The 23491-nt window shown below is 43.6% G+C and overlaps 1 protein-coding gene across 2 annotated transcripts in view; it reads right to left on the reverse strand.

The window, feature by feature from the left end:
• DSTYK (dual serine/threonine and tyrosine protein kinase) overlaps positions 1-21623 on the reverse strand; it is a 56621-nt gene extending 34998 nt beyond the window's left edge. Inside the window, exon 1 of one of the 2 annotated variants that reach the window (XM_028530635.2) lies at positions 20898-21623. In XM_028530635.2, the coding sequence (XP_028386436.1) occupies positions 20898-21162 (265 nt within the window). In that variant the 5' untranslated portion in view covers positions 21163-21623. Of the gene's footprint in view, positions 1-2877; positions 3395-20897 lie in introns of those variants that run through there. The other variant, XM_036015527.1, reaches the window with a different exon arrangement.
• Between the last annotated feature and the right edge of the window lie 1868 nt (positions 21624-23491).

Here is a 23491-nt window from a genome sequence, read left to right on the forward strand (position 1 = left end):
CCTATGAATGTAGCAAGAGAGCCTGGACTCATTGAAGAGGCTGGTCTACTTTAGACTGTACCTATCCTGCCACAAACTTACTGTTTCGAATTCTCAAACTGATAGGGGACTCAAAAACTTGGAAAATTTTAGCTTAAGGTAAAAAGCTGTAATGTGTATGTTGAAACTACCGATTAAGGCCCCACCTGGCTCCTGGAAGAAGCAGCTCACCCCCTGGGGCACTGATAGAGGGCTACCTCCTGGGGACAGCCGAACCTTTGTTCCAGGAAGCAGCAGACAACCACCCTCCCCCTTGGAAACAGCTAACTGCCCAGGACAGGAATGTTGCAGCTTCTGAATCTCAAAGCCCTCACCACACTTTGTTTGTCCTTCCCCACCCCCTTATAAAAGATCTGGCCAGGAAAGAGAAGAGGAAGATGATTTGTTAGGGTATGAACCCGCCATCTTCTCAGATCACCAGCCATCTGAATAAAGCGCCCATAAAAAACTCAATCACCCTGGCTGGCGTAGCTCAGTGGATTGAACATGGGCTGGGAACCAAAGTGTCCCAGGTTCGATTCCCAGCCAGGGTACATGCCTGGGTTGCAGGCCATAACCCCCAGCAACTGTACATTGATGTTTCTCTCTCTATCTCCCTCCCTTCCCTCTCTAAGAATAAATAAATAAAATCTTAAAAAAAAAAAAAAGACTCAATTACTGTCATTGCTTATTGGATTTGGTAGTGACAGGCAGCCGGAACACCAGTATCTTTTCCAGTTACAAAACCTCATTCTCTTCCACAAATGCCGCCACCAAAAGGTTCACAGTAGTTTGCTTTCACCTAGACCCCTCTGCGCATTTCCTGGAGCGTTTTTTCAGGTCTGTCTACAAGTACAGCACATGGCCTGCACATGTACATCAGCAATGACAGGCACTGAGGCCAGGAAATCTCTCCTGCAGCAGAAATGGGTTCCTTTAAAAAAGCAAAGAGCATTAACTGAGTGCCTAATTTTGTGTAAGGTATTTACTAAGCACAAGAGTAAAACACCAGACCAGTGATCTAATTCTGACCTAAAATCAAAAGCAACAGAACAGCACTGGCTAGTGTGGCTCAGTGGACTGAGTGCCGGACTGCGAACCAAGGGGTCGCCAGTTCGATTCCCAGTTGGGGCACATGCCTGGGTTGTGGGCCAAGTCCCCAAGATGGGGCATGTGAGGGGTAACCACACATTGATATTTCTCTCTCTTTCTCTCTCTCTCCCCCTCTCTCTAAAAATAAATTAAATCTTAAAAAAAGCTACAGTGATAGGGGACTCAAGACTTGGAAATTTTTAGCTTAAGGTAAAAAGTTGTAAGTCTAGCAAGTAATGTGTATGTTAAGCTTTTGTTTCAGAAACTACAGATAAGGCCCATCCTGGCTCCTGAGAAAAGCAGCTGACCTCCTGGGGCACTGGCTAGAGATTACCGCCTGGGGACATGTTGGAGGCATCCGGGCCTTTTGTGTGACCACCCCCACCCTCCTTGGGAACAGCTAACTGCCGAGAACAGGAAAGCTGCAGCTTCGATCACCTAATCCTCCCTGAATTTCAAAGCCCTCACTGCACCTTGTTTGTCCTCCCCCAGCCCCTTATAAAAGATCTGGCCAGGAAAGAGAAGGGAAGATGGTTTGTTAGGGTATGAACCCGCCATCTTCTTGGATCACCAGCCATCTGAATAAAGCGCCCATAAAAGACTCAATTGCTGTCATGGCTTATTGGATTTGGTAGTGACAGGCAGCCCGAACACCAGTATCTTTTTTGGTTACAATAGCATACAGCTAATTTCTTGTGTAACCACTTAGCAAATAATGGGCTTGTCCTGAGTCCTTTTGTATCATGTTCACAACCAAACACTCACCACTCTAGTTATCTGTTGTAATTACTAAAATGCCCAACAGAACAACTGAAACATAGTACTTTATATTACATTTATGTTTGCTGTGTGAGAATCCATTTATGGTGGAGAACTGTCTATACAGAAACTTGTAAGTGGTTCCGCTATAGATTCGGAAAACTCCAGTACCACGATGAACCATTCAGGATCAACTATCATTCCTAAAAACGTCCTGCAACTCAACATGGAAAACAGATATGGACAACGGGACCCACCTTGCAGAATTTAACTACCCCTCAGCCTGAGCAGCGAGAAGTCCTACTAGCTTCATTCTCATCCACCCTTCCTGTCCTTCCTCTTCCCCAGTCCTCCTCGGATCCTCACGTAAGTGTTAAGTTCATTCTGACAAACTTCCTCACTCCTAAACAGATGTCGGTACCTAATAAAAACATAAAACCTAAATGAGTTTTGCTGCTGCTCTGGCTAGAAGAGTGGCTAACAGACAATGAAAACAAACTAAGCATTTTTCAGAACCAGAGGGAGAGATCTCAACATCTCTGAGACAATGTCAACTACAGGAAAGCCATTGAAACATGCTCTTCGTGAGTCAAAAACCACAGCAGACACACCCATTCATCTGACCCAAATTATCACGCACCATCTCTGTAGTGACAAAACAGTCGCTACAAATAAACCTGCTGGTGTCAAACAACCATAGAGCAGTGCAACAGGAGGGGCTGGCACTGCTAGGGTTCCACGTGCTGCCAGTCGCACTGAAGAGAGCTCTTCCACACGGGTATCGACACTGGCCTTTCAATACCTCACTATTCAAGCCCTTTGCCTCCCCCACACCTCTTTAGCTTTTTTTATTGATCAAGGGCGTGGAGAAACGAAGGCGAAACTAGATTGTTCAACTCCTTGCTTCTCTCAGCAAAGGGCTCATGGTTGGTTCGGTGAGGGAGTAGTGCAGCATCAAAGTGGAAAGAGCACTAGAGAGGAGGGAGGTATTCTGACCCCAGGCCTCACCGCTGATTAGCTCTGTGACTTTGGCAATCCACTTTTTTCTCAGCCTTGGATTTCTCATCACTGAATGACGGGAGTTGGATTAGATCATTTTTAACATCCTTTCCAGTTCTCAAGTTCCAGGATTCCATCAGATTTTAACTGTTAAAGGAAAAGTAATTGAGGGGATGGGTGGTTGGTCTGGTTGTTTTTATCTTAGGTTGTATGTGAATTTAATTACGCGAGCTCTCCCTGGATCTACTGTAACTGCAGATCAAAAGGGTGACTGCGCTAGCCAGGGGCTCTGAGGGCAACAGTGCCGTTTTAGCAGTTCTCTAGAGCGGAGATGAGAAACTGCAGACCGGCAGGAGGAGGAAGGAAGAAAACCTGCTTCAGAACTGCAGCAGCTGCCCCACTGACAGTTAAAGGACTTCAGAGTTAATCCGGTTTTCTTTTGTAATTAATATAACAGCATCTGCATATGGGCTGCCAGAAGGTAACAGCAGGGCTTCTCAGCTGGGGCACATTAACCCTGCCAACTCTGGCTGCAGGAACAGTCGATTCAAATGGTCTGAAGTACAAACCAAGGCTTTTTTCCCCTCTCGATGGTTCTTAAATACAGATTATCTTGATTGCGATTAGAGCTGACCCTTGAACAATGTCAGGATTAGAGGCTGAAACAACCTGCGCAGTAGAAAATTCCTGTGTAATTTGTCAGCCCTCTGCGTGCATGGATTCCCACCTGCCAGTTAACCCCTGAACAATGTGGGTTCGAAACATCAGGTCGATTGGCCCACTCGGTTCAACTGAAAAATACTGCATGTAAGTGGACCCGCACAGTTCAAACACATGTTGTTCAAGGGTCAGCTGTACATCTGAACAAAGGTTTCAAACCAGAAGAAGAGCACCTACAGTAGTAACCCGTTTTGTTTATTTTTTTAGACAATGAAGGGGAGCAAAATACACCACCCCAAAATACACATTGGCATATCGATTATTTTAAGCTGGTTGTTTTTAAGAAACAGCAGACACAAGTGAAGCTCTGAAACCTGACCAGAGGCTACCCTCTTGTAAGAAACATTTATGAGGAAGATTGCCCTTTGTAAGGGTGTCTCCTTCTCAGTACCAAGAAAAAGATGACTAAACCTCTAGAAAATCTCTTCATCAATGCAGAACGGAAAGACTTAAGTCTGCATAACAACCCTGGTTTACTGTGCTTTTCCTCCCAATCTCCCATAACTAACCCCCAACAACAACTGTCTTTAGCTAGAGATTATACTTAAAGTGGTACCTTGGGCCATTTCAGAATTACTCAGTTTTCCTGGGTATCTGCCATGTGCACAGGAGGTATGCATATTATTAAACTTCTGTTCACTTTTCTCCCATTAACGTCTTTTTATTATGGGACTGGAGAGGCTCAGCCAAGAACCTATAAGAGTAGAAAAAGATTATCTTCGCTCCCCACAGTAACATTTACTGTGCCTCATGTACACAGTAAATCACTTGATTTGCCTCATGTCATTTAGTGTTCACAGTTCTACCACAGAATGGCTATCTTCATCCCCATTTCTAGTTAACAGTAGGAATTTATTGGAAACATATCTTAAGGGGAAAAAAGCCCATGTTTCTCCACGTATCCAGGCAAATAAAAGGTGGAATACAGGGCAGTGCAGGAGCTCGACGTAGATCTCAGGGGCCAGTGTTGGGGAGGAAAACTTCTACCCTTCTAGACTCGTTGGCTATTCTAACAATCAAATTAACACATGGCAGATTAACAAGAGTAACTGCATATGAGTACAGGGGCCCCTAAGAACATAAGACCCACAGCCAGTCAGGCAACTGCGATTTGTATGGCTTACAAGGGCTTAGCTTCTGTCATTTGGAAGGCAGCATCTTACAACAAAACCTTCAGGAATGATCTAATGACGGAATGTGTCAAAAGGACACGCAAGCCAGCTCAAATGGGGGCTCACTGACCAAAACAAAAACAATGTAAGCTTAAAAAAAAAGATAAATTTTAATGACAATAGATTATAATCCATTCAAAAATTCTCAAGTGCACACTGATATAAACAAAACAAAACAAAACAAACAAACAAACAAAAAAACCACAAGGGAACAGGAGAGCTCTTCCTTAACATAGAATATCAACTAAGAAATACAGAAGGAGGCCCTGGCCAGGGAGAGCTCAGCTGGTTAGAGCACCATCCTGATACACTAAAACTGTGGGTTCGATCTCCAGTCAGGGCACATATGAGAAGCAACCAATGAATGCGTGAATGAGCAGAAAAACAAAACTGACGTTTCTCTCTCTCCCACTCCCCCTTTCTTTCTCTCTCTAAAATCAATTTAAAAAAGAAAAGAAATACAGAAGGAATGATAACTATAAAAACCATTACTGAGACAAGTGGGAGTTGTCAAGCACACCAAAACCAAGCCAAGTAGATGCTATACCCAGTGGAATTTCAGGAACAGGATTATCGGTGAAATTTTAGAACACTTCCCGACAAAAGACTAATAAACTGCAAAGAGAAAACTGGTGACTTTAAGGTGAAAAGCCGAATGGGCACTAACATGACCAGTGATCAAGCTTAACATGTCCAGGGTAGGATGGGCTGACATCACGTAACCGCATCACTTCTGTGCCTAATCCTGCCCAGAGCTTATGACCTGAGTCTGGACGTGAGGCAACAACAGGCAGACCCAGGCTGCGAGTCATCCTACAGGAGGTAAAGCCTACTCTCTAAACCCGTCAAAGACACAGTAAATGCAGGGGAAGGCCGAGGAACTGTTCCACAAGAAGGGAGTCTGAAGAGACGTGACAACTAAATGCAACATATACTCCTAGACAGGACCCTGGATCAAAAAGAAAAAGGTTACTAGGACAGCTAGCAAAATCTGAGTAGGATCTGTGGACTGGGTGGTACTGAACCAATGTTAATATCCTGACCGGGGAGTCGTGTGCTGGTGTGTAGAAGCATGTACTTGTTTGGGAGAAATGTACTCTGGAGTGTGTTTACAGGAGATAAAACCACCTGTCTAGAGATTTCTCTCAAACTGTTCAGAAAATGAGTAGACATAATAGAGAGACAGCTATTAGGTGATGGAGCAAATGCAATAAAATGTTAACTGAAGCCCTGGCTGGTGTGGCTCAGTGTATTGAGTGCCGGCCTGCAAACCACAAGGTCGCCGGTTCAATTCCCAGTCAGGGCACATGCTTGGGCTGCGGGTCAGGTCCCCAGCTGGGGCTGTGCTAGAGGCAACTTGTCAATTTATCTCTTGCACATCAATGTTTCCCTCCCTCTCTATCTCTCTCCTTTCCCCTCTGTCTAAAAATAGATAAAATATTTTTATATAAATAAATAAACAAATAAAAATAAATGTTAATGAGGGAATCTGCATGAAGTAGGTCTGAGAGCTCTTTGTACTGACCTGGCAACACTTATGTTAGTTTTAAATTATTTCAAAGTCATTTTTTAAAGATTTTATTTATTTATTTTTAGAGAGGAAAGGGAGGGAGAAAGGGAGAGAGAGAGAGAGAAACATCAATGTGCGGTTGCTGGGGGCCATGGCCTGCAACTCAGGCATGTGCCCTGACTGGGAATCGAACCTGCGATGCTTTGGTTCACAGCCCGCGCTCAATCCACTGAGCTACACCAGCCAGGGCTCAAAGTCATTTTTTAAAAAAGAGCCGAAAGGATACCTAGCAAAGTGATCCAGTTCTGGCTCTCAGAGGAGAAAGAGTAAGAGACAGAATTTTACTTAACAAAACAAAGCAAACAAAACCCATTGGGTAAAAAATACACTAAATATAGTAATAACAGAATTTAAACAAAAACCTTTTCTTCACTGTCTACACTTTTGCCCTACACCTTACTTTCTGCCTTCTCAGTGTTCCTGCGATTGTTTACTGGCAGTGCCAGGTCAGAGTCTGGGGGCTTGAAGGCACTAATCTTAAGTATGTAGTTCAGGATGAGATTTAGAACCCGAATCCTCAGGCTAAGCAGTATAGACAAACATCATGCTCCAGGTTAGGACATTTTAGTAAAAGTTACCTATAACCATCCATTTCATAAAACGAGAAACAACCACCATCCCTGGCTGGGTGTCTCAGTTGGTGAAAGCATTATCCAACATGCAAAACTGAGGGTTCCATCCCTAGTCAGGGCACATACAAGAATCAACCAATGAATGCATAAGTAAGTAGAACAAATTGATGAGCCTCTCTCTGTTTCTCTCTCTAAATCAATTTGAAAGGAGAGAGGAAAAAAAAGAAACCACCAGAGCCTGACCTTGCACTGCCTAGAGTGGCCCCTTTCTGATTAGTCAGTAGGGCATCACCTCCACCTCTTCTGGAGTTCAGGCCTCCTTTTATCGTATACTAACAAACCGCTTTCCAAGTTGAAGGAGTAGAACTCATTTCACCACATGGAATGAGAGCCAGCAGAGCATGCAATCAGGGATCTGAAATGAGTTTTGCCAGGGGGATTCTTGCACACCAAAAAATACTGACTTTTCCCCTATGAGCTGTTTCTCCCTATATCCTACTTTTGTACCTATATATCTCCATAATATTAGAAGTTAAGGTTAGCATATGTTGCACTGAATATTATTAAGGAGTAAACTCCATATTAGTTCAGTCACTCTTTAATTTAAATAGAGAGCTTTTATTCAAATAAACCTTGTAATCTAGCTGCATTTATGATAGGGCCTTAGTCTTTGCTCTGAAAAGTTTGTGCTGATTTAAAAAAAAAATACTGAGAAATGTAATTCTTTCCCCATTATGTAAACTGGAAAAGCTAAAATCTGTCCAGCATAAATAAGGCACTAAAGTTCTTAATCTGCTGATGCTACGGTTAACACCTATCTTATATCTGAGTTAAAGAAAAGGGATAAAAGTATTTTTAAAAAGAAGTGTGAGAACAGAACCCTGGCTGGTGTGGCTCAATGGGTTGAGTGCCAGCCTGTGAACCAAGGGGTTGCCGGTTCAATTCCCAGTCAGGGCACATACCTGGGTTGCAGGCCAGGTCGCCAATAGGCGGCATGTGAAAGGCAACCACACACTGATGTTTCTCTCCCTCTCTTTCCCTTCCCCTTCTCTCTCTAAAACTAAATAAATAAAATCTTTTTTAAAAAAGGAAGTGAGGCTTTTATTTTAAAATCAAAAGCTTTTATGACTACATAATTCTTTGGGATAGTTTTGATGATTAAACAAGTGAAAAGGAAAACAATCCTCAAGTCCTACTTCCCATCTTCCTGCCCAGAAAACACCACCCCAAGGAACGGAAGCACATTACTGAGCCCAACTCCAAAGAGAATTGTAGCCAAAAGGTTCCCACAGCCACGGGGCACAAGGCTGGGGAACACGTCCAAACCACTCAGACTGCCTGCTGAAGACAGAAGGCGGCCCCACTGCGCTGTGATGTGATAGGCACTTCAACTGTGGGCCCCACCGATAGGTCCCGATGCGCTGATCAACTTTTCCTCAGAGTCTTGGTTTGAACTATGGAAGAATATTACATATGGTGATTTATAGCTCTAGGCAAGGGGGCACATTTCTCAGCCACTGCTACATCAAGTTCCAGGATCCCCAAGATTACCAGACTCCCCATTTGGCAAAGAATAGATTTTGAAGCCTGAGGTGGACTATACTTAGACTGAAAATCCCACAGGGACTCTAGTCACACCTCTGAAGGTCAAGAACCAAAAACTGCATCTTTCACATGGACTCACCCTCTGTACTTTTTAAAAATATATTTTAAAAATATTTTATTTATTTATTTTTAGAGAGAAGGGAAGGGAGGAAGAAAGAGAAACATCAATGCGTGGTTGCCTCTCACGTGGCCCCCACTGGAGACCTGGCCAGGCATGTGCCCTAACTAGGAATTGAACTGGCAACTCTTTGGTTCATAGCCCACGCTCAATCTGCTGAGCTACACCAGCCAAAGCTGTACTCTTGTTATATAAATAACACCATTCAGACTCCCTAGGCCATGTAGGAAGTGAAAACCCGCCATCTCTAGAGATGAACTAGTTTCCTATGAGAAACAAGGAGCAAACTTCACATCAGGTCTTAGAACTGTCAGGAAAGCTCTGGCTGGGTTAGCTCAGTTGGTTGGAGCACGGTCCTGACACGCCAAGATTGAGGATTCGATCTCCGGTCAGGGCACCTACAAGAACCAACCAATGCATGCATAAATAAAGTACAACAAATCAATGCCTGTCTCTGTCTCTCTCTCAAATCAAGAAATAAAAAAATTAATAAAAAATACAATTTGGAAAAAACCATATGCACCCACATACCTTATACTCTTCATAGTGGCTTCCTTGCGAGTAACCTCTGAGAAAGATACGAAGATCACACACACACTAACAATAATCTTCACGAATGCATTGTTTTTGAACCACACAAACAAGACAATCATAATTACTCCATCAAAGACAGTTTGAGGCTAATGTTCTTGTATTATTTTAGAAAGTGGGTAAAGCATCTCAACTCCTGTTTTATCAATGCCATTTAATCTCACAACCTCCCACATCCCTGTTCCCTCCAGAACAGCTAATGGTTAATTAAGTTCGTGACCAATTTATAAAAAGTCAGTAGAAGGAACATGATGAAACACTAATCTTTTAATAACGTCAACTTGGAACTAATAATGTCAATTACTTGAACAGTGGTTCACCACTGTGTGTCCTGCACCCAGCACAGTCAGGCATTCATCAAGATTTGTTGAGTGAATGAGTATCAAGGATTTGCTTCTCATATCATGAGAAGCTCTGCTGTACTGGGCATCTGCGTCCAACTCATTCTTTGGGACATGAAAATCATTCTCTAGGAGACTGGTAAAGAATGCAACACTAGCCTAATCAATCATCTGTCAAATGCACATCATTATTCTTTTTTAGGGGCCCAGAGAGTAAAATGGGGCAAATCTACAAAAAGCCTTATCTTTTAGGGGGGAGCTGCCCTTCTGAAGTAGAAACATTATTCCAAAATCTACTACCCGTGGATGTAATTGAAAGATATTTGTCTGTTACATACAAAGCACTAAGGTAAGAACTGTAGGAGATATAAAGATGAGTAAACCAGTCTTTACCCATCTAGCACAATCTAGCAAGCAGAAGATAAAAACATCCATAGGTAGCATGCAAACAAGCAAATAAATAAAAGCATAATCTTTATGTCCAGAGCCTATAGGAATTGAGCACCTATAGGTAGGTATAAGGTGAAATTCACATTCCCCTTTACTTCAATAACATATTTTTGAGGTTTTGTTCTCAAAAGATGGGATTTGAGAAATACATTTATTGCAGGAAGATTGTTTGTTTCCTTAACCTAGTAAGACAGATAACAGAAGTAAGAAGAAATAAAGAAGATGCTGGGAAAGTGGAGAGAGCGAAACAAAACTTAAAGACTAGAATAGATTTTTATTTAACTCCATGCTTTAAAACTACTTGCAAGGCTAAAGAATTAATCATATTGAAATCAGCAATGACTTTTAAGAATAAGCTAAGCAGCGAATGACAATAATCTTCAGGTAATGTTTTAGGAGCAGGCAGAATTATCCAAGCCTTTTTAATAGTGGGCTTCCCTGTGCCACAGGAAAGATTATCCTAGGAAAGAAGACTTGGAAGTGGGATGGTGTTAAAGGAAAAGGGTGCAAAGAGCCATTGTGTTTAAGGAAGCCGTATCCTCCCAGGGCCATGGAAGCAGCACGATCAGCAAAGAGGGGCCTGGTACTCCAAATGTCAGGGACTGGACGTGGGAATAAGAGGCTCGGGTACATAGTATCACATTATACTCACTCGATCAGATAAAGTCTCCCACTGAAGTAAATTATGGTTCCACGACAAGCTATGGAGCCTGGGTTATGACTCATTTGTAATAAAATCTCTCCACTTGCCAGGGTGCATTTTATATTCCCATGGCCAGGTCAGAAAAGAACAAGGGAGGAGTCACAGAAGCCAAACTGGACTGGGAGCTTACAGACCCGGGCCTAATTCTGGTTACTGTTCAAAACTGCTGTCCCACATTCTCTTTCTGCTTCTCTCTTACTATTCCCCTAACCTATCAGGTTCCAACTTCCTAAGCTAATGCTCACCAACCATACACACACACACAAACACACACACACACTCAAACAGCCAGATATTTTATACTAACTACACACCTGTACTAAGTGCTTTGCTATATATTACTTTTCTTAATATATTTTACTGATTATGCTATTACAGTTGTCCCAGTTTTCCCCCTTTGCCCCCCTCTACCAAGCACCCTCTATTCCCTCCAGCAATCCCCCCATCCACCTTTGATTCATGTTCATGAGTCATGCATATAGTTCTTTGGCTACTCCATTTCTTATATTGTTCCTAACATCCCCCTGCCTATTCTGTAACTACCAATTTGTACTTCTTAATCCCTGCACCTTTTCCCCTACTCTCCCCCTCCCCCCTCCCAACCGGTAACCATCCAAATAATCCGCATATCTATTCTATGATTCTGTTTCTGTTCTGTCTGTTTGCTTAGTTTTAGATTTAATTGTTGATAGTTGTGAATTCATTGTCATTTTAATGTTCATAGTTTTGATCTAAGTCCCTTTAACATTTTATACAATAATGGCTTAGTGATGATGAACTCCTTTAGCTTTACCTTGTCTGGAAAGCAGTTTATTTTCCCTTCCATTCTAAATGATGGCATTGCTGGATAGGGTAGTTCAGTTTATAAGCCTTTGCTTTTCATCACTTTGAATACTTCTTGCTACTCCCTTCTAGCCTGCAGTTTCTTTCGAGGAATCAGCTGACAGTCTTATGGGAACTCCTTTGTAGGTAACTCTCTGCTTTTCTCTTGCTGCTTTTAAGATTCTCTCTTTAAGCCCTGGCTGGCGTAGCTCAGTGGATTGAGCTCGGGCTAGGAACCAAAGTGTCCCAGGTTCAATTCCCAGCCAGGGTACATGCCTGGGTTGCAGGCCATAACCCCCAGCAACCGCACATTGAAGTTTCTCTGTCTCTCTCTCTCTATCTCCCTCCCTTCCCTCTCTAAAAAATAAATGAAAAAAAAAAAAAAAAAAAAGATTCTCTCTTTATCTTTAACCTTTGGCATTTTAATTGTAATGTGTCTTAGTGCAGTCCTCTTTGTGTCCATCTTGTTTGGGACTCTGTGCTTCCTAGACTTGTGTGTCTATTTCCTTCACCAAATTAAGGAAATTTTCTTTCATTATTTTTTCAAATAAGTTTTTGATTTCTTGCTTTCTTTTATACTTCTGGCACCCCTCTGACTCAAATGTTGGTATGCTTAAAATTGTCCCAGAGGCTCCTTAGCCTATCTCTTTTTTTTCCTTTTGCTGTTCTGATTGGTTTTTTTCTTCCTTATGTTCCAAATCATTGATTTGATTCTCAGCTTCATCCACTCCACTGTTGATTCCCTATAATTTTTTCTTTATTTCACTTAGTATAACCTTCGTATCTGATAGAATCATTTTTACACCGTTGAAGTACCCAATGAGTTCCTTGAGCATCCTAATAACCACTGTCTGAACTCTGCATCTGACAGATTGCTTATCTCCATTTTGTTCAGATCTTTTTCAGGAGTTTTGTTCTGTTCTTTCATTTGGGCCATTTTTCTTTGTCTCCTCATTTTGGCCTCCCTGTGTTTGCTTCTATGTATTAGGTAGAGTTGCTATAACTTCCTTAGTAGTGTGACCTAATGGAGAAAAGCCACTGTTAACTGCTTGGGTGGGCCCTTAAGTTGGATGGGGCGGAGCCTTAGGTAATTGCCAGGGTGGGGCAATCCATGTGAACCAGGCTGATGGAGTCTCAGATATGGTGACCCTGCTCTGTGGCTCTGTGTGGGGAGGGCCCAGAAGAGGGACAATGGCCACTGTCTGGCTTCTGGAGTTTTTTCCAGGAGGAAGCTGTCTCCCGGCACTTGCCCTGATGCCAGACACTTCGGTTCCTCCCTGTATTCCACTGGTGCCCTTCAAGCTGCTGCCCCATGGCTGGAGCCCAGAGGGAGTGAGTCTGAATAAGTCCTCAGTCCACTGCGGACCCTTTAAGGGGAGTTGCCTGAGAATCCCAGTTTCTTCTGTCACCCCAACACCCACTGGTTTTTACGGCCAGAAGTGACAAGGTCTTATCTCCCTGGCACTGGAACCCTAGTCTGTGTGGCCTGGTATCCCTCGCTCCTGAGATATACTGCCTGATTTTTATCTACCACACGTGGAAGTAGGACCGGCCTGATTGGCACCTCCACCCCTCCTGCCTGTCTGAATGAATGTGACTTCTTTAATTCCTCAGTTTTTGGACTTCCATACAGCTTGATTTTCTTATGGTTCTGAGTGATGGTTGTTTTGTAGTTTAGTTGTAACCATTGCTGTGGTTGTGCGAGGAGGTGAGCCATGTTTACCTGTGCCTCCATCTTGACTGGAAGTCTTGATGTATATTATCTTAAAGGTCATAACTTTGTGAGACAGACAGTATTACTTCCATTTATTTATTTACTTAGATAATTCATATATTGCTAAATCATGCAACCATCACCACTATCTAATTCCAGAACACTTTCATTCCCCCAAAGAAATCCCACACCCATTAGAAATCACTCCTCATTCTCCTCTCTCCTCATCCCCTGGAAATCACTAATCTACTTTCTATCTTCATGAATTTGCCTATTCTGGACATGTCATATAGATGGAATCATAAAATATGTGGCATTTTGTATCACTCCCACTTTACACATGAAGAAACTAAGACTCGAATCAGTTAAGTTGCTTGCCCCAAGTCACATAACTAATAAGGGGCTGAACTAGAACAGGAACCCAGATCTGATGCAAATACTTGTGCTTGCTTTTGACCACTACATGCTGCTTCCATGCAGGAGAGAGGAAGTGAAGTTTTAGATATACTTGGAGAAATGGGGTTTATCCCCAAAGCTAATGTGAGTAGTAAGAATCACAATGATAGCACCACCTCTGCTGAGCATATGCAGAAATGCTGAGGCAGCTCTTCTAAACAGACCGTGGCAAACTACTACAAAGCAAGTCCAGCCTAGTCTCTTTCTGCTCCACAGCACAAGCCCAACTTCTCCCCACCCCACCAGCCCCATGAAGGTGGCAGCTCTGTAAAACCAGGCTGAGAAGAATCTCTTCTCTCCCAACTTTCTGTCCCTTCCCTAGATATCACTCTGCCACTTAAACTTTATTATCCATAGATTCCTGCCTACGGAGTCTAAGGAAAATGCCTACTCTGAATAAGTACATCAGTATTTTCCCTCTTCTTTTTGATTGTGGTAACCAGTTTATACCTGGTATAAAAAAAGGGGGGGGGGGTGAAGAACATGGGAGAAATCAAGCTGTTGGCTAACCAAAGGCAAAGAGCTCTAAAAACCTAAAAATTATAACTCACATAAAATGCCTAGAATGTAACCATACCTCAGCTATACCTCAGCTTTCTGCAATTTTTCTGCTTTATGCGTTGCATTGTGTAAGGCTGAGATTAGATTAGACCTTTCTAGAGGACCAAGTCCAGGTCTTCTAGGTCCCTTTCACCTCTCATCCAACATAAACAAACTGCCTACACAGCAGAGTTGACATTTTTTTTTTTCTTAGAAGAAAAGTATAAAACGAAAAACTGATTTCCACTAACCTGAGACCAAGGCCAGTGTCTTTACTTAACTCTTCATCCCCCATATCAGGCACTCGAATGTTTACTGAATAATAGCGGATACTTACACAGCAGTACCAGACACTGTTCTCAACACATATGACTCCCAACAATCCCGGAGGCAAGGACTAGTATCTTAATCCTCACTTCCTGATGAGGAACCGGGTGGCCCACCACAGCTGTGATTTGGCCAAGGTCATCCAGTCAGTAAGGGGTGGGAATCAGGACGGAGGGAATGCACAAGGACTAGAGCATTCCAACTAGACACGTTTGAGTCCTTCTGATTTCTTTAAACTGAGAGGTTTGTGATACATTGTAACAAGTTATGAACTGCCAATAGATCTAAAAACAAGAAAAATACTTTCCACTTTGCTACATTGTAAAAGTGCATTCTTCCTTTCTTCAGAAGTGCTCAAAGCCTTTACTGTATTACTTCTGAACCCTCTGACAGGAAAACTGACAGACAGAGGGGCTCTCAAGCCCTACAGTTAAGTGAAAAGAAGGCAGCAGAGAAACTCAATCCAGGAAATTTCACTTATAATTCAGTTTTCTTTGGTATAGGTCAAGCTACCCTCATGTTAGAGTTCTATTCCATCTACTTTTTCATTTTTAAACATCATGTGCATCATATACAAGGTAGGGAAAAAGTAGGTTTACAGTTGTGTGTACGTGAAACACAAGAGTTTATTCTTTTATTATTATTGTATTATTATTTTCCATATGAACAACTGTAAACCTACTTTTGCCCCACCCTGTACTCTCTACACTGCCCCCAGTGAATACAAAACTATCAAAAGTAAGAAGAAAACAGTTTTGGGAAGATCTTCCCATCTAATTTGTGATTAAAAGGGAAATAAAAACAGAGTAAATCCCACGATCTTCAGTTGCTCAAATCCCATGCTACATCTAGCCCTGACACACTCCATCCTAGTATGACACTTAAAACCTTCTAGAGGATTGTTGGGTTGAAAATTGAATGTTCATTCTTTTAACATGCCAAGTTCCTACTAGTTGGAAAACAACATTCAGAAAAGAAAGTTGAGACAGTCTCTGAAAGAACATGACCTCGCAAAGATAGCCTGTAAAGAGAACAAAAGCTAGTTGTCTTTTAAGGAGTGGTTTCTACTTTCTAATACAATTACCTAAACAGCTGAAAAAATGGCATCCCCCAAATGTACATATAAGTGCCACCTCACTAATTTTCCCCTCCAAAGACAAAACTCTCCACACTGAAAGGAATGGAAGCATTTCATGAAACAGAGTCAAATTGCTCCCAGTGCTATCATCTGTACCCTCTCTTGTGGTTTGTTTGTTTTTTTGTTTTTTGACTAGCAAAACATAATCAGCTTTATTACGCAGACAGGTATCCTTCTGCATTTTTTAATATATTTTATTGATTATGCTATTACAGTTGTCCCTTTAACCCCCCTTGATTCCCCTCCACTCTGCACACCCTCTGTCAACCACATTCCCCCCTTTAGTTCATGTCCATGTGTCATAAGTTCTTTAGCTTCTGCATTTCCTATACTATTCTTACCCTCCTCTTATCTATTTTCTACCTACCATCCATGCTACTTATTCTCTGTATCTTTTCCTTCCACTCCCCTGTTGCTAACCCTCCATGTGATCTCCATGTCTGTGGTTCTGTTCCTGTTCTAGTTGTTTGCTTAGTTCTTTTTGTTTTTGTTTTTGGTGTGGTTGTTAATAATTGTGAGTTTGTTGTCATTTTACTGTACATGTTTTTGATCTTCTTTACTTAGATAAGTCCCTTTAACATTTCATATAATAAGGGATTGGTGATGATGAACTCCTTTAACTTGACCTTATCTGAGAAGCACTTTATCTGCCCTTCCATTCTAAATGAAAGCTTTGCTGGATAGAACAATCTGGGATATAGGTCCTTGCCTTTCCTGACTTGGAATACTTCTTTCCAGCTCCTTCTTGCCTGCAAGGTCTCTTTTGAGAAATCAGCTGACAGTCTTATGGCTACTCCTTTGTAGGTCGCTGTCCCCTTATATCTTGCTGCTTCTAGGATTCTCTCCTTCATTTTTACCTTGACTAATGTAATTATGATGTGTCTTGGTGTGTTCCTTCTTGGGGGAAGTCCAACTTCTTTGGGACTCTCTGAGCTTCCTGGACTTCCTGGAAGTCTACTTCCTTTGCCAGATTGGGGAAGTTCTCCTTTATTATTTGTTTAAATAACTTTTCCACTTGTTGCTCTTCCCCTTCTCCTTCTGGTACCCCTGTAATTTGGATGTTGGAATGTTTCAAGATGTCCTGGAGGTTCCTAAGCCTCTCCTCATTTTTTTGAATTCTTATTTCTTCATTCTTTTCTGATTGTATGTTTTTTTTTTCCCCCTTCTGGTCCACTCTATTGATGTGAGTCCTAGTTTCCTTCCCGTCACTATTGGTTCCCTGTACATTTTCCTTTATTTCACTTAGCATAGCTTTCATTTTTTCCTCTAATTTGCGATCATATTCAACCAATTCTGTGAACATCCTGATCACCAGTGCTTTGAACTGTGCATCTGATAGGTTGGCTATCTCTTGGTTGCTTAAAAGTACTGATTGTAGGACTTTCAATTCTGTTTGAACTATCTTTTTTTTCCCTCTGGTCCAGTTGCACCTGTTATGTATTACGGGTGGAGCCTTAGGTGTTCACCAGGGCTCCCCAGTTGCTGGGTTGTGACACCATATTTGGGGGCAGGATCCGAGACGGAACAATGGCGCTTGTTCCTCTCTCCGTCAGATCTCAGTCACTTCCACTGAGCAAACTGGGCCCTTCTGGTGCCAATTCCTGTGTGGGTGGGCATGTGCACCCCGTGGGAGTATCCAAGAACCTCGCCTGTGAGGCTGGGAGTCTCTCCCTGCACCTCAACCCCCACAGGTCTTTTTAATCAGTGCCCCAAGGTTCCATTTCCCAGCGCTGTGATCCTGGGTTGCGTGCAGTGCCTTGCTTCACAATCACCACCTTGCTGGGTCTGCCGGTTGCCACCTCTCAGCCGGGGTCTGCCAGCTGCTGCCTGTGCGCTCAGGGTCCACCCACTGCGGTCTTGCGCCCTCGGATGCCTTACGCGCCCCGTCCCACCGCTCTCTGCTCTCAGCGCCTCAACCCGCACTTGGCTGCCCGACTCCGCCCCTCCTGCCTGTCTGAATGAACGTGTCTATCTTAATTTCTTGGTTGTCCAACTTCCATACAGTTCAATTTTCTGTCAGTTCTGGTTGTTATTCTGTTTCTAAATTGTTGCTGTCCCTATCTTGGTTGTGCGAGGAGGCACAGTGTATCCACCTATGCCTCCATCTTGGCCGGAAGTCCCCCTCTCTTGGTTTTTATTTCGGGTAGACAGAGGGTAGAGAAAGTTCAAAAACACTAAGATTAGCCCTGACTGGTGTGGCTGGGCATTGTCCTGCAAAGTGAAAGATCGTCAACTGATTCCCAGTCACGGCACAGGCCTGGACTGTGGGTTCAGTCCCTGGACGGACGCGTACAAGAGGCAACTGATGGATGTTTCTCTCTCACATGGGTGTTTCTCTCCCTCTCTGTCTCTCTCCCTTCCCCTCTCTCTAAAAGTAAATAAATAAGCCCTGGCTGGTGTGGCTCACTGGACGGACTGCTGGCCTGTGAACCAAAAGGTCACTGGTTCAGCTCCCTGTCTGGGCACATGCCTAGGTTGTGGATCAGGTCCCCAGTCTGGGGTGTGTAAGAGGCAACTGATCAATGTTTCTCTCCCTCTTTCTCCCTACCTCCCCCTTTCTCTAAAATAAATAAAACCTTTTTAAAAAATAAATAAATAGCCCCAGCTGGCGTAGCTCAGTGGATTGAGTGCGGGCTGGGAACCAAAGTGTCCCAGGTTCGATTCCCAGCCAGGGTACATTCCTGGGTTGCAGGCCATGACCCCCAGCAACCCGCACACTGATGTTTCTGTTTCTCTCTCCCTCTCTCTCTCTCTCTCTCTCTCCCTCTCTCTCTCTCTCTCTCTCTCTCTCCCCCCTCCTCCCTTCCCTCCCTAAAAATGAATAAATAAATCTTGAAAAAATAAAATAAAAATAAAAATAAATAAATAGATAGATTGATAGATGAAACAGATTAGTTCATGATGAAGTCAACTAGAAAAACCAATAAGGCAAAATACAAAGGTGCATTTGTATTCTTAAGTTGGCTTTTAAAGAATAAAAACAAGACCAACCAAGGTACTTTGAAAATGAGGTGAATCTAGTCTCTTGATTTTTCCTGCAATAATTCAAAACTAAATAGTTGTTAAAAAAAAACAGCAATAGAGAATTTTGTTTGTTTGTTTGTGTGCTTTTTTCCGGTAAGCTGTACGGAAACCGCGGGAGCACGGAAGCCGCTGCACAGCGCTGCCGAGGGCAAGGAGGTGCAAGCACCCGCCGCGTTCCGGGGCCACCTTTGCAGACAGTGGCCCTTTCACCCGCTCTCTTCTGAGCGCCTCACAGAAACCAGTCCCCTCTACATCTGCATTTTCAGAGCAGCAACTCTCTGAACATAAGATGTCAGAACCACAATTTCAGAACAGCTAGTGTTGGGGCCCAGGGCAGTCCACCCCAAGACATGCCACAACAGCATAGGAAGTATTTTTAAATTAAAGTTACTTAGGAAACAGCCTGTGTAAGAAGAAAACCATGACCTCCCTGTCCCCTTTTAAGTCTCCCACGTGACAGGTGCCCTCCTAGCTCCAGAGGGCTGAGACAACCTTATCACAGGAGCTGAAAGAATCCAGTCAAAAGCTTGTAGAAACAAGCCTTGTAATGCCTTTACTACTTACTACTCAAGTCCCAACTTTGTTTGGATTCCTCACTAACGAATACCCAAAGCTTGCTGAGATTCCTTTCTAATAAGCACTTCCTTTGTTTTGTCAATTTGTCACAAATTTGTCTAAAAAGTATAAAAATGTGTCTGGTTAGATCATTACTTTGAGCCTCATTTTATGACCAGACCATATCATTCTCTCATGTGCACCTATTAAATTGGTTTTTCTCCTGTAAAGTCTTGTGTCAATTTTATTATTTCATTATGAGTCCAGCCAAAAGAACTAAAGAAGGGAGGGAATTCGACCTTTCCCCAACCCTACTCAGCCTCCTCCCTCCATTTATCCCATGAGGTAAAATAAGAGCTTTTTCATTTATGTCCAGGCTAACTAAATGTAATAGTGTCATTCAGGACCATATCCGAATCTATCTTATTTGTATCACCATTTCTGAAGTCTCAGACAAATCTAGGGTACTAAACATGCACCTTGGGAAATACAGAGCCCAAGACACAAACTGTGATGAGTTTACCAATTCGTTCCATTCTGAGCTCCATGTTGAAACTTGCTGTCAGCTTCTGAATTTGTGTTTCTGAAAGTGTTTGCTGACCATTTGTATCAGAATCCCCAGAGATGTTTTTATGTTCAGATTCTTAGGATCCACCCACTGGGCCTACTCACTCTGTGGAATAGAGCCTAAGACATTTTTTATTTTAATTTGATTTTAATGCATACTTAAATTTAAGAATCAGTAAATTAAACCGACTGACTTCTTTGCTATGTTGTCCCCAAGGTACCGGGATATGTCTACATGGGATTATTTCCTAAAAAACAGTAGTCAACAAACCAAACCCTCCAGTTCCCCACCAATAACAAGCAGTTTAAGAGGAAAGAAAAAAACTAGGAAAGATCAAAGACCTTGCACTATTTTAAGTGCCAAAGTGAGAATCTTGTCGAGAAGTCTCAGGACCAAAATCACCCCCTTCCCTCTCTAATTTCTTCATCACCATAAGCACAAGCAACCTCTCTGGCAACTCCTGTCAACCATCAGTTACCATTTCCTTCAATGACCCCAGGCCCACTGCGAGTACATTCCTTACTTCTTCAGTCACCTCATAATTGGTGCAACAGCATTCCACGCACAGAATCAAACACACACAGCGCTCAATCCACGACAGTTCCCCCCGGCCTAAGGTTCCTGGCACCCTGCCTCTGGCCCCTCCTCCACCCCTCCATCCCTAAACTGGGACTCCGAGGCACAACTGCCCAACCCCCCAACTCCGAGCAACTTTCCCCACTCCTTGGGTTCACCCCCGCCCTCCCCACACACCCAGCCCCGCGCTCCCGCCCACACACTGCCCGTCCCCAGAATCCCGCTCCGGGAGCTCCTGCCTTTGGGAGCTACCAGGACCCCTAAGCTGAGCCCTCGCCGCCCCTTAGCCGCTCCCTCCACCCAGAGAGATGCGCTCCCAAGGCATCTGGATTCGGCCGGCGCAGGCCCTGAGGCCCGGCCCTTCTCCCATTTCCATCTCTTCCCGGGGTTGTTTTGCAGGGCACGGGTGCGGTCCACACTCCAGTTCGCCTCTGCGGCCCTCTCTCCCTAGCGGCTGCCCTCCTTACCCGCCTGCAGCCCAGTCTCGGCGACATCGCCGGCAGGGGCGAGCTGGGCCCCACCGCCGCCTGTGGGGGAGGATGGACAGCTGAGGCTGTGGGAGCCCTTGATGTCTCGGAAGAACTTCTGGGTGTCGCCGAGGTTCTGCCGCAGGCGTCCCACGTAGCGGCGGTAGCGTCCAAAGCTTCGGCACAGGTCCCGGATCATTCCGCCGCCTCCCGGGCCAGGACCCGAGGGCGGCTCGCCACCCCACCGTACCCCGTCGCCCTCCATCTCCTCAGCCCTCTCTGCCTTCGGTGCTCGGTCCCTGGCCCGCTGGCACTGCTTCCCTCCTCCCCAGCCCCCAGCCCCCGCCGCTAGAGTGGGGAGGAATCCGTCCTCTAACTTCCCCGCCTGCAATCCGCCTGCAATCCGTCGGGCTCCCAACTCCGTCACCGCGGTTAAAAACAGACCAGCCTGCAGTGCACGGTGAACGGAACCTTTATCTCCGCAATCCAGAACAGTGCGGGAAGGATGACTGGAACGCGCCGGGGCTGCGGTGTCTCCTGGGACTTGTAGTCTGAACCTGGAGTCTGTGGATGGGGCTCATCCCCCTTTGGTATAAATTTCACCGGTTCTTGCGTGTACACGCTCTCCTCGCTTAAAAACGTGTTCCTACTCCCTGCATAAGTGACCCTGAACCAAGAGAGGAGCTGCAGGACCCGGACGCCAGCAGAAGTGGGGTGCCTTACAGAAATCGGAGCGAAAGATTTTAATAGCACAGAAAGGGAAGGAAACAAGACGGAAGCCAGTAATATCTCCATGGTTACACTACTGGCTCTGAATTTCCGGATGCAGTAAATACTGGGGAACTGCCTAAAAGCACCCTGGAAGTAGGGAAATCCCTCAGGTTTGTATTGCGCTCTCATTTTCTGACTTTCCTTCTCCAAGTGTGGAAAAGAGGTTTGTGAGAGGGTCCTTAAAGAACTTCAAACTGATGTTCATTTGGTTTCTTGAAGTAGAGAGACCCAACTGGTAAAGGGGAAGTAAGGTTTGTAGCCTTCCAACAGGTTCTGATTATCTTAACTTGGCTTCTGCTAATACAGAAGTTTCATTCACAGACTGCCAAGGAGCCCTGAACACAATTGCAGAGGATACAAAACTTGACAGCCACCCCTTTTTCGCCTCCCCTCTTCTTACACAGAGCCTTCCTGTCCTGGGTGCGGATAGACCTCATATTTTCACCCCAGCCGGGCTTCTCGGACAGGCTGAATAGTGGAGTTCCTCAACTGAACTTAGGAAGAGATGAGTTTGAGCCAGAACTCCCCCAATGTCTTGCCTTGGGACCTATGAAGTAAAGGTGTCTGTTAGTTCATCTTTAACTCCTGAGGGCTCTAAAATTTTGAGTCTTGCTTCAGAATCTTCCCTTCTGCCTCCCAATATCTCATCCCTTCAGTACAAGTGCTCCTAAGTAATGTCATGATAATTGTACTAATTCAATGGAAAATGTGAAGGCTTTACCTTTTATTAGGTTGGCCAAGTAGTCTGTCACATTTTCTCCATAAGGTGACTCCAGTAGTACTTAGTTGTCTTTAACTTCATGTGAAACGATTTTGTTAGATTGTATTGTGACAGCTGTCATATCAGCGTGCGTTTAAAAAAAACCATCAAAATTGGTGAATTTTTGTGCAGCCATTTTTATATTGAAGATGGAAGAAAATATGCAACATTTTCAGTATATTATGCTTTATTATTTCAAGAAAGGTAAAAACTGAAACAAAAAAAGATTTGTGCAGTGTATGGAGAAGGTGCTATGACTGATCGAACGTGTCAGAAGTGGATTGTGAAGTTTCTTGGTACTATTGACATTTTGGCCAAATAATTCTTTGCTGTGGGACTGTCTTATGCATTGGGAGACGTTTAGTAGCACCTGCGGCCTCTACCTACTAAAAGCCAAAAGCAGGAGATAGCCGACATGCTCAAAATATCCAAATCAATAAAGTTATTGGTGAAAATGAAAAATGTGTCTTTTATTTTTATGGAAAAAAACTAAACAGATGTTTTGGACAACCCAACAGCATGTTATAAAAAGGGGTCACTGGTTCATGTCGATTTCTATTTGGTAATTGCATTTGAAGGCTCCTAGTAAGGAGGGAGCCTCAAGCTCCTTCTCAGGTACTCTCTTCTATTTGCTCACATATTCTTCACTGACCACTCCTCATCTTTGGAAAACCTCCTTGCAACCCATAAAAGTCTCAGTAAAACGAAAATGCGAATACAAAATGGAAAGTTCAATACAAGATGGTTGATACTATTTTTTAAAATGAAGAAGCCCTGTAACAAAGCAGTGTGAGATGACTTGCCACAGACAACAATTTCTAGTAAAGGAGATCAGATGAGAGAATACATGGGCTGGAATTGCCCAGAGAAGGAATAGGGAATTAATATCTATCTTGAAGACGGAGGAAAATTTGGATAGGCAGAAGTAATCAGGGAGGGCACTGTGTCAGGGAAAGGTCAAGGAGCTCATCCCTTTAGAAACTATTCATTAGTACTTTATTTTTAAAATAAATAAGACTGTAATACTAAATTCAAATGGTACACTAGGCTCTGACCAGCTAAG

This window comes from Phyllostomus discolor, chromosome 14 (assembly GCF_004126475.2).
Source record: "Phyllostomus discolor isolate MPI-MPIP mPhyDis1 chromosome 14, mPhyDis1.pri.v3, whole genome shotgun sequence".
Lineage (NCBI taxonomy): Eukaryota > Metazoa > Chordata > Mammalia > Chiroptera > Phyllostomidae > Phyllostomus > Phyllostomus discolor.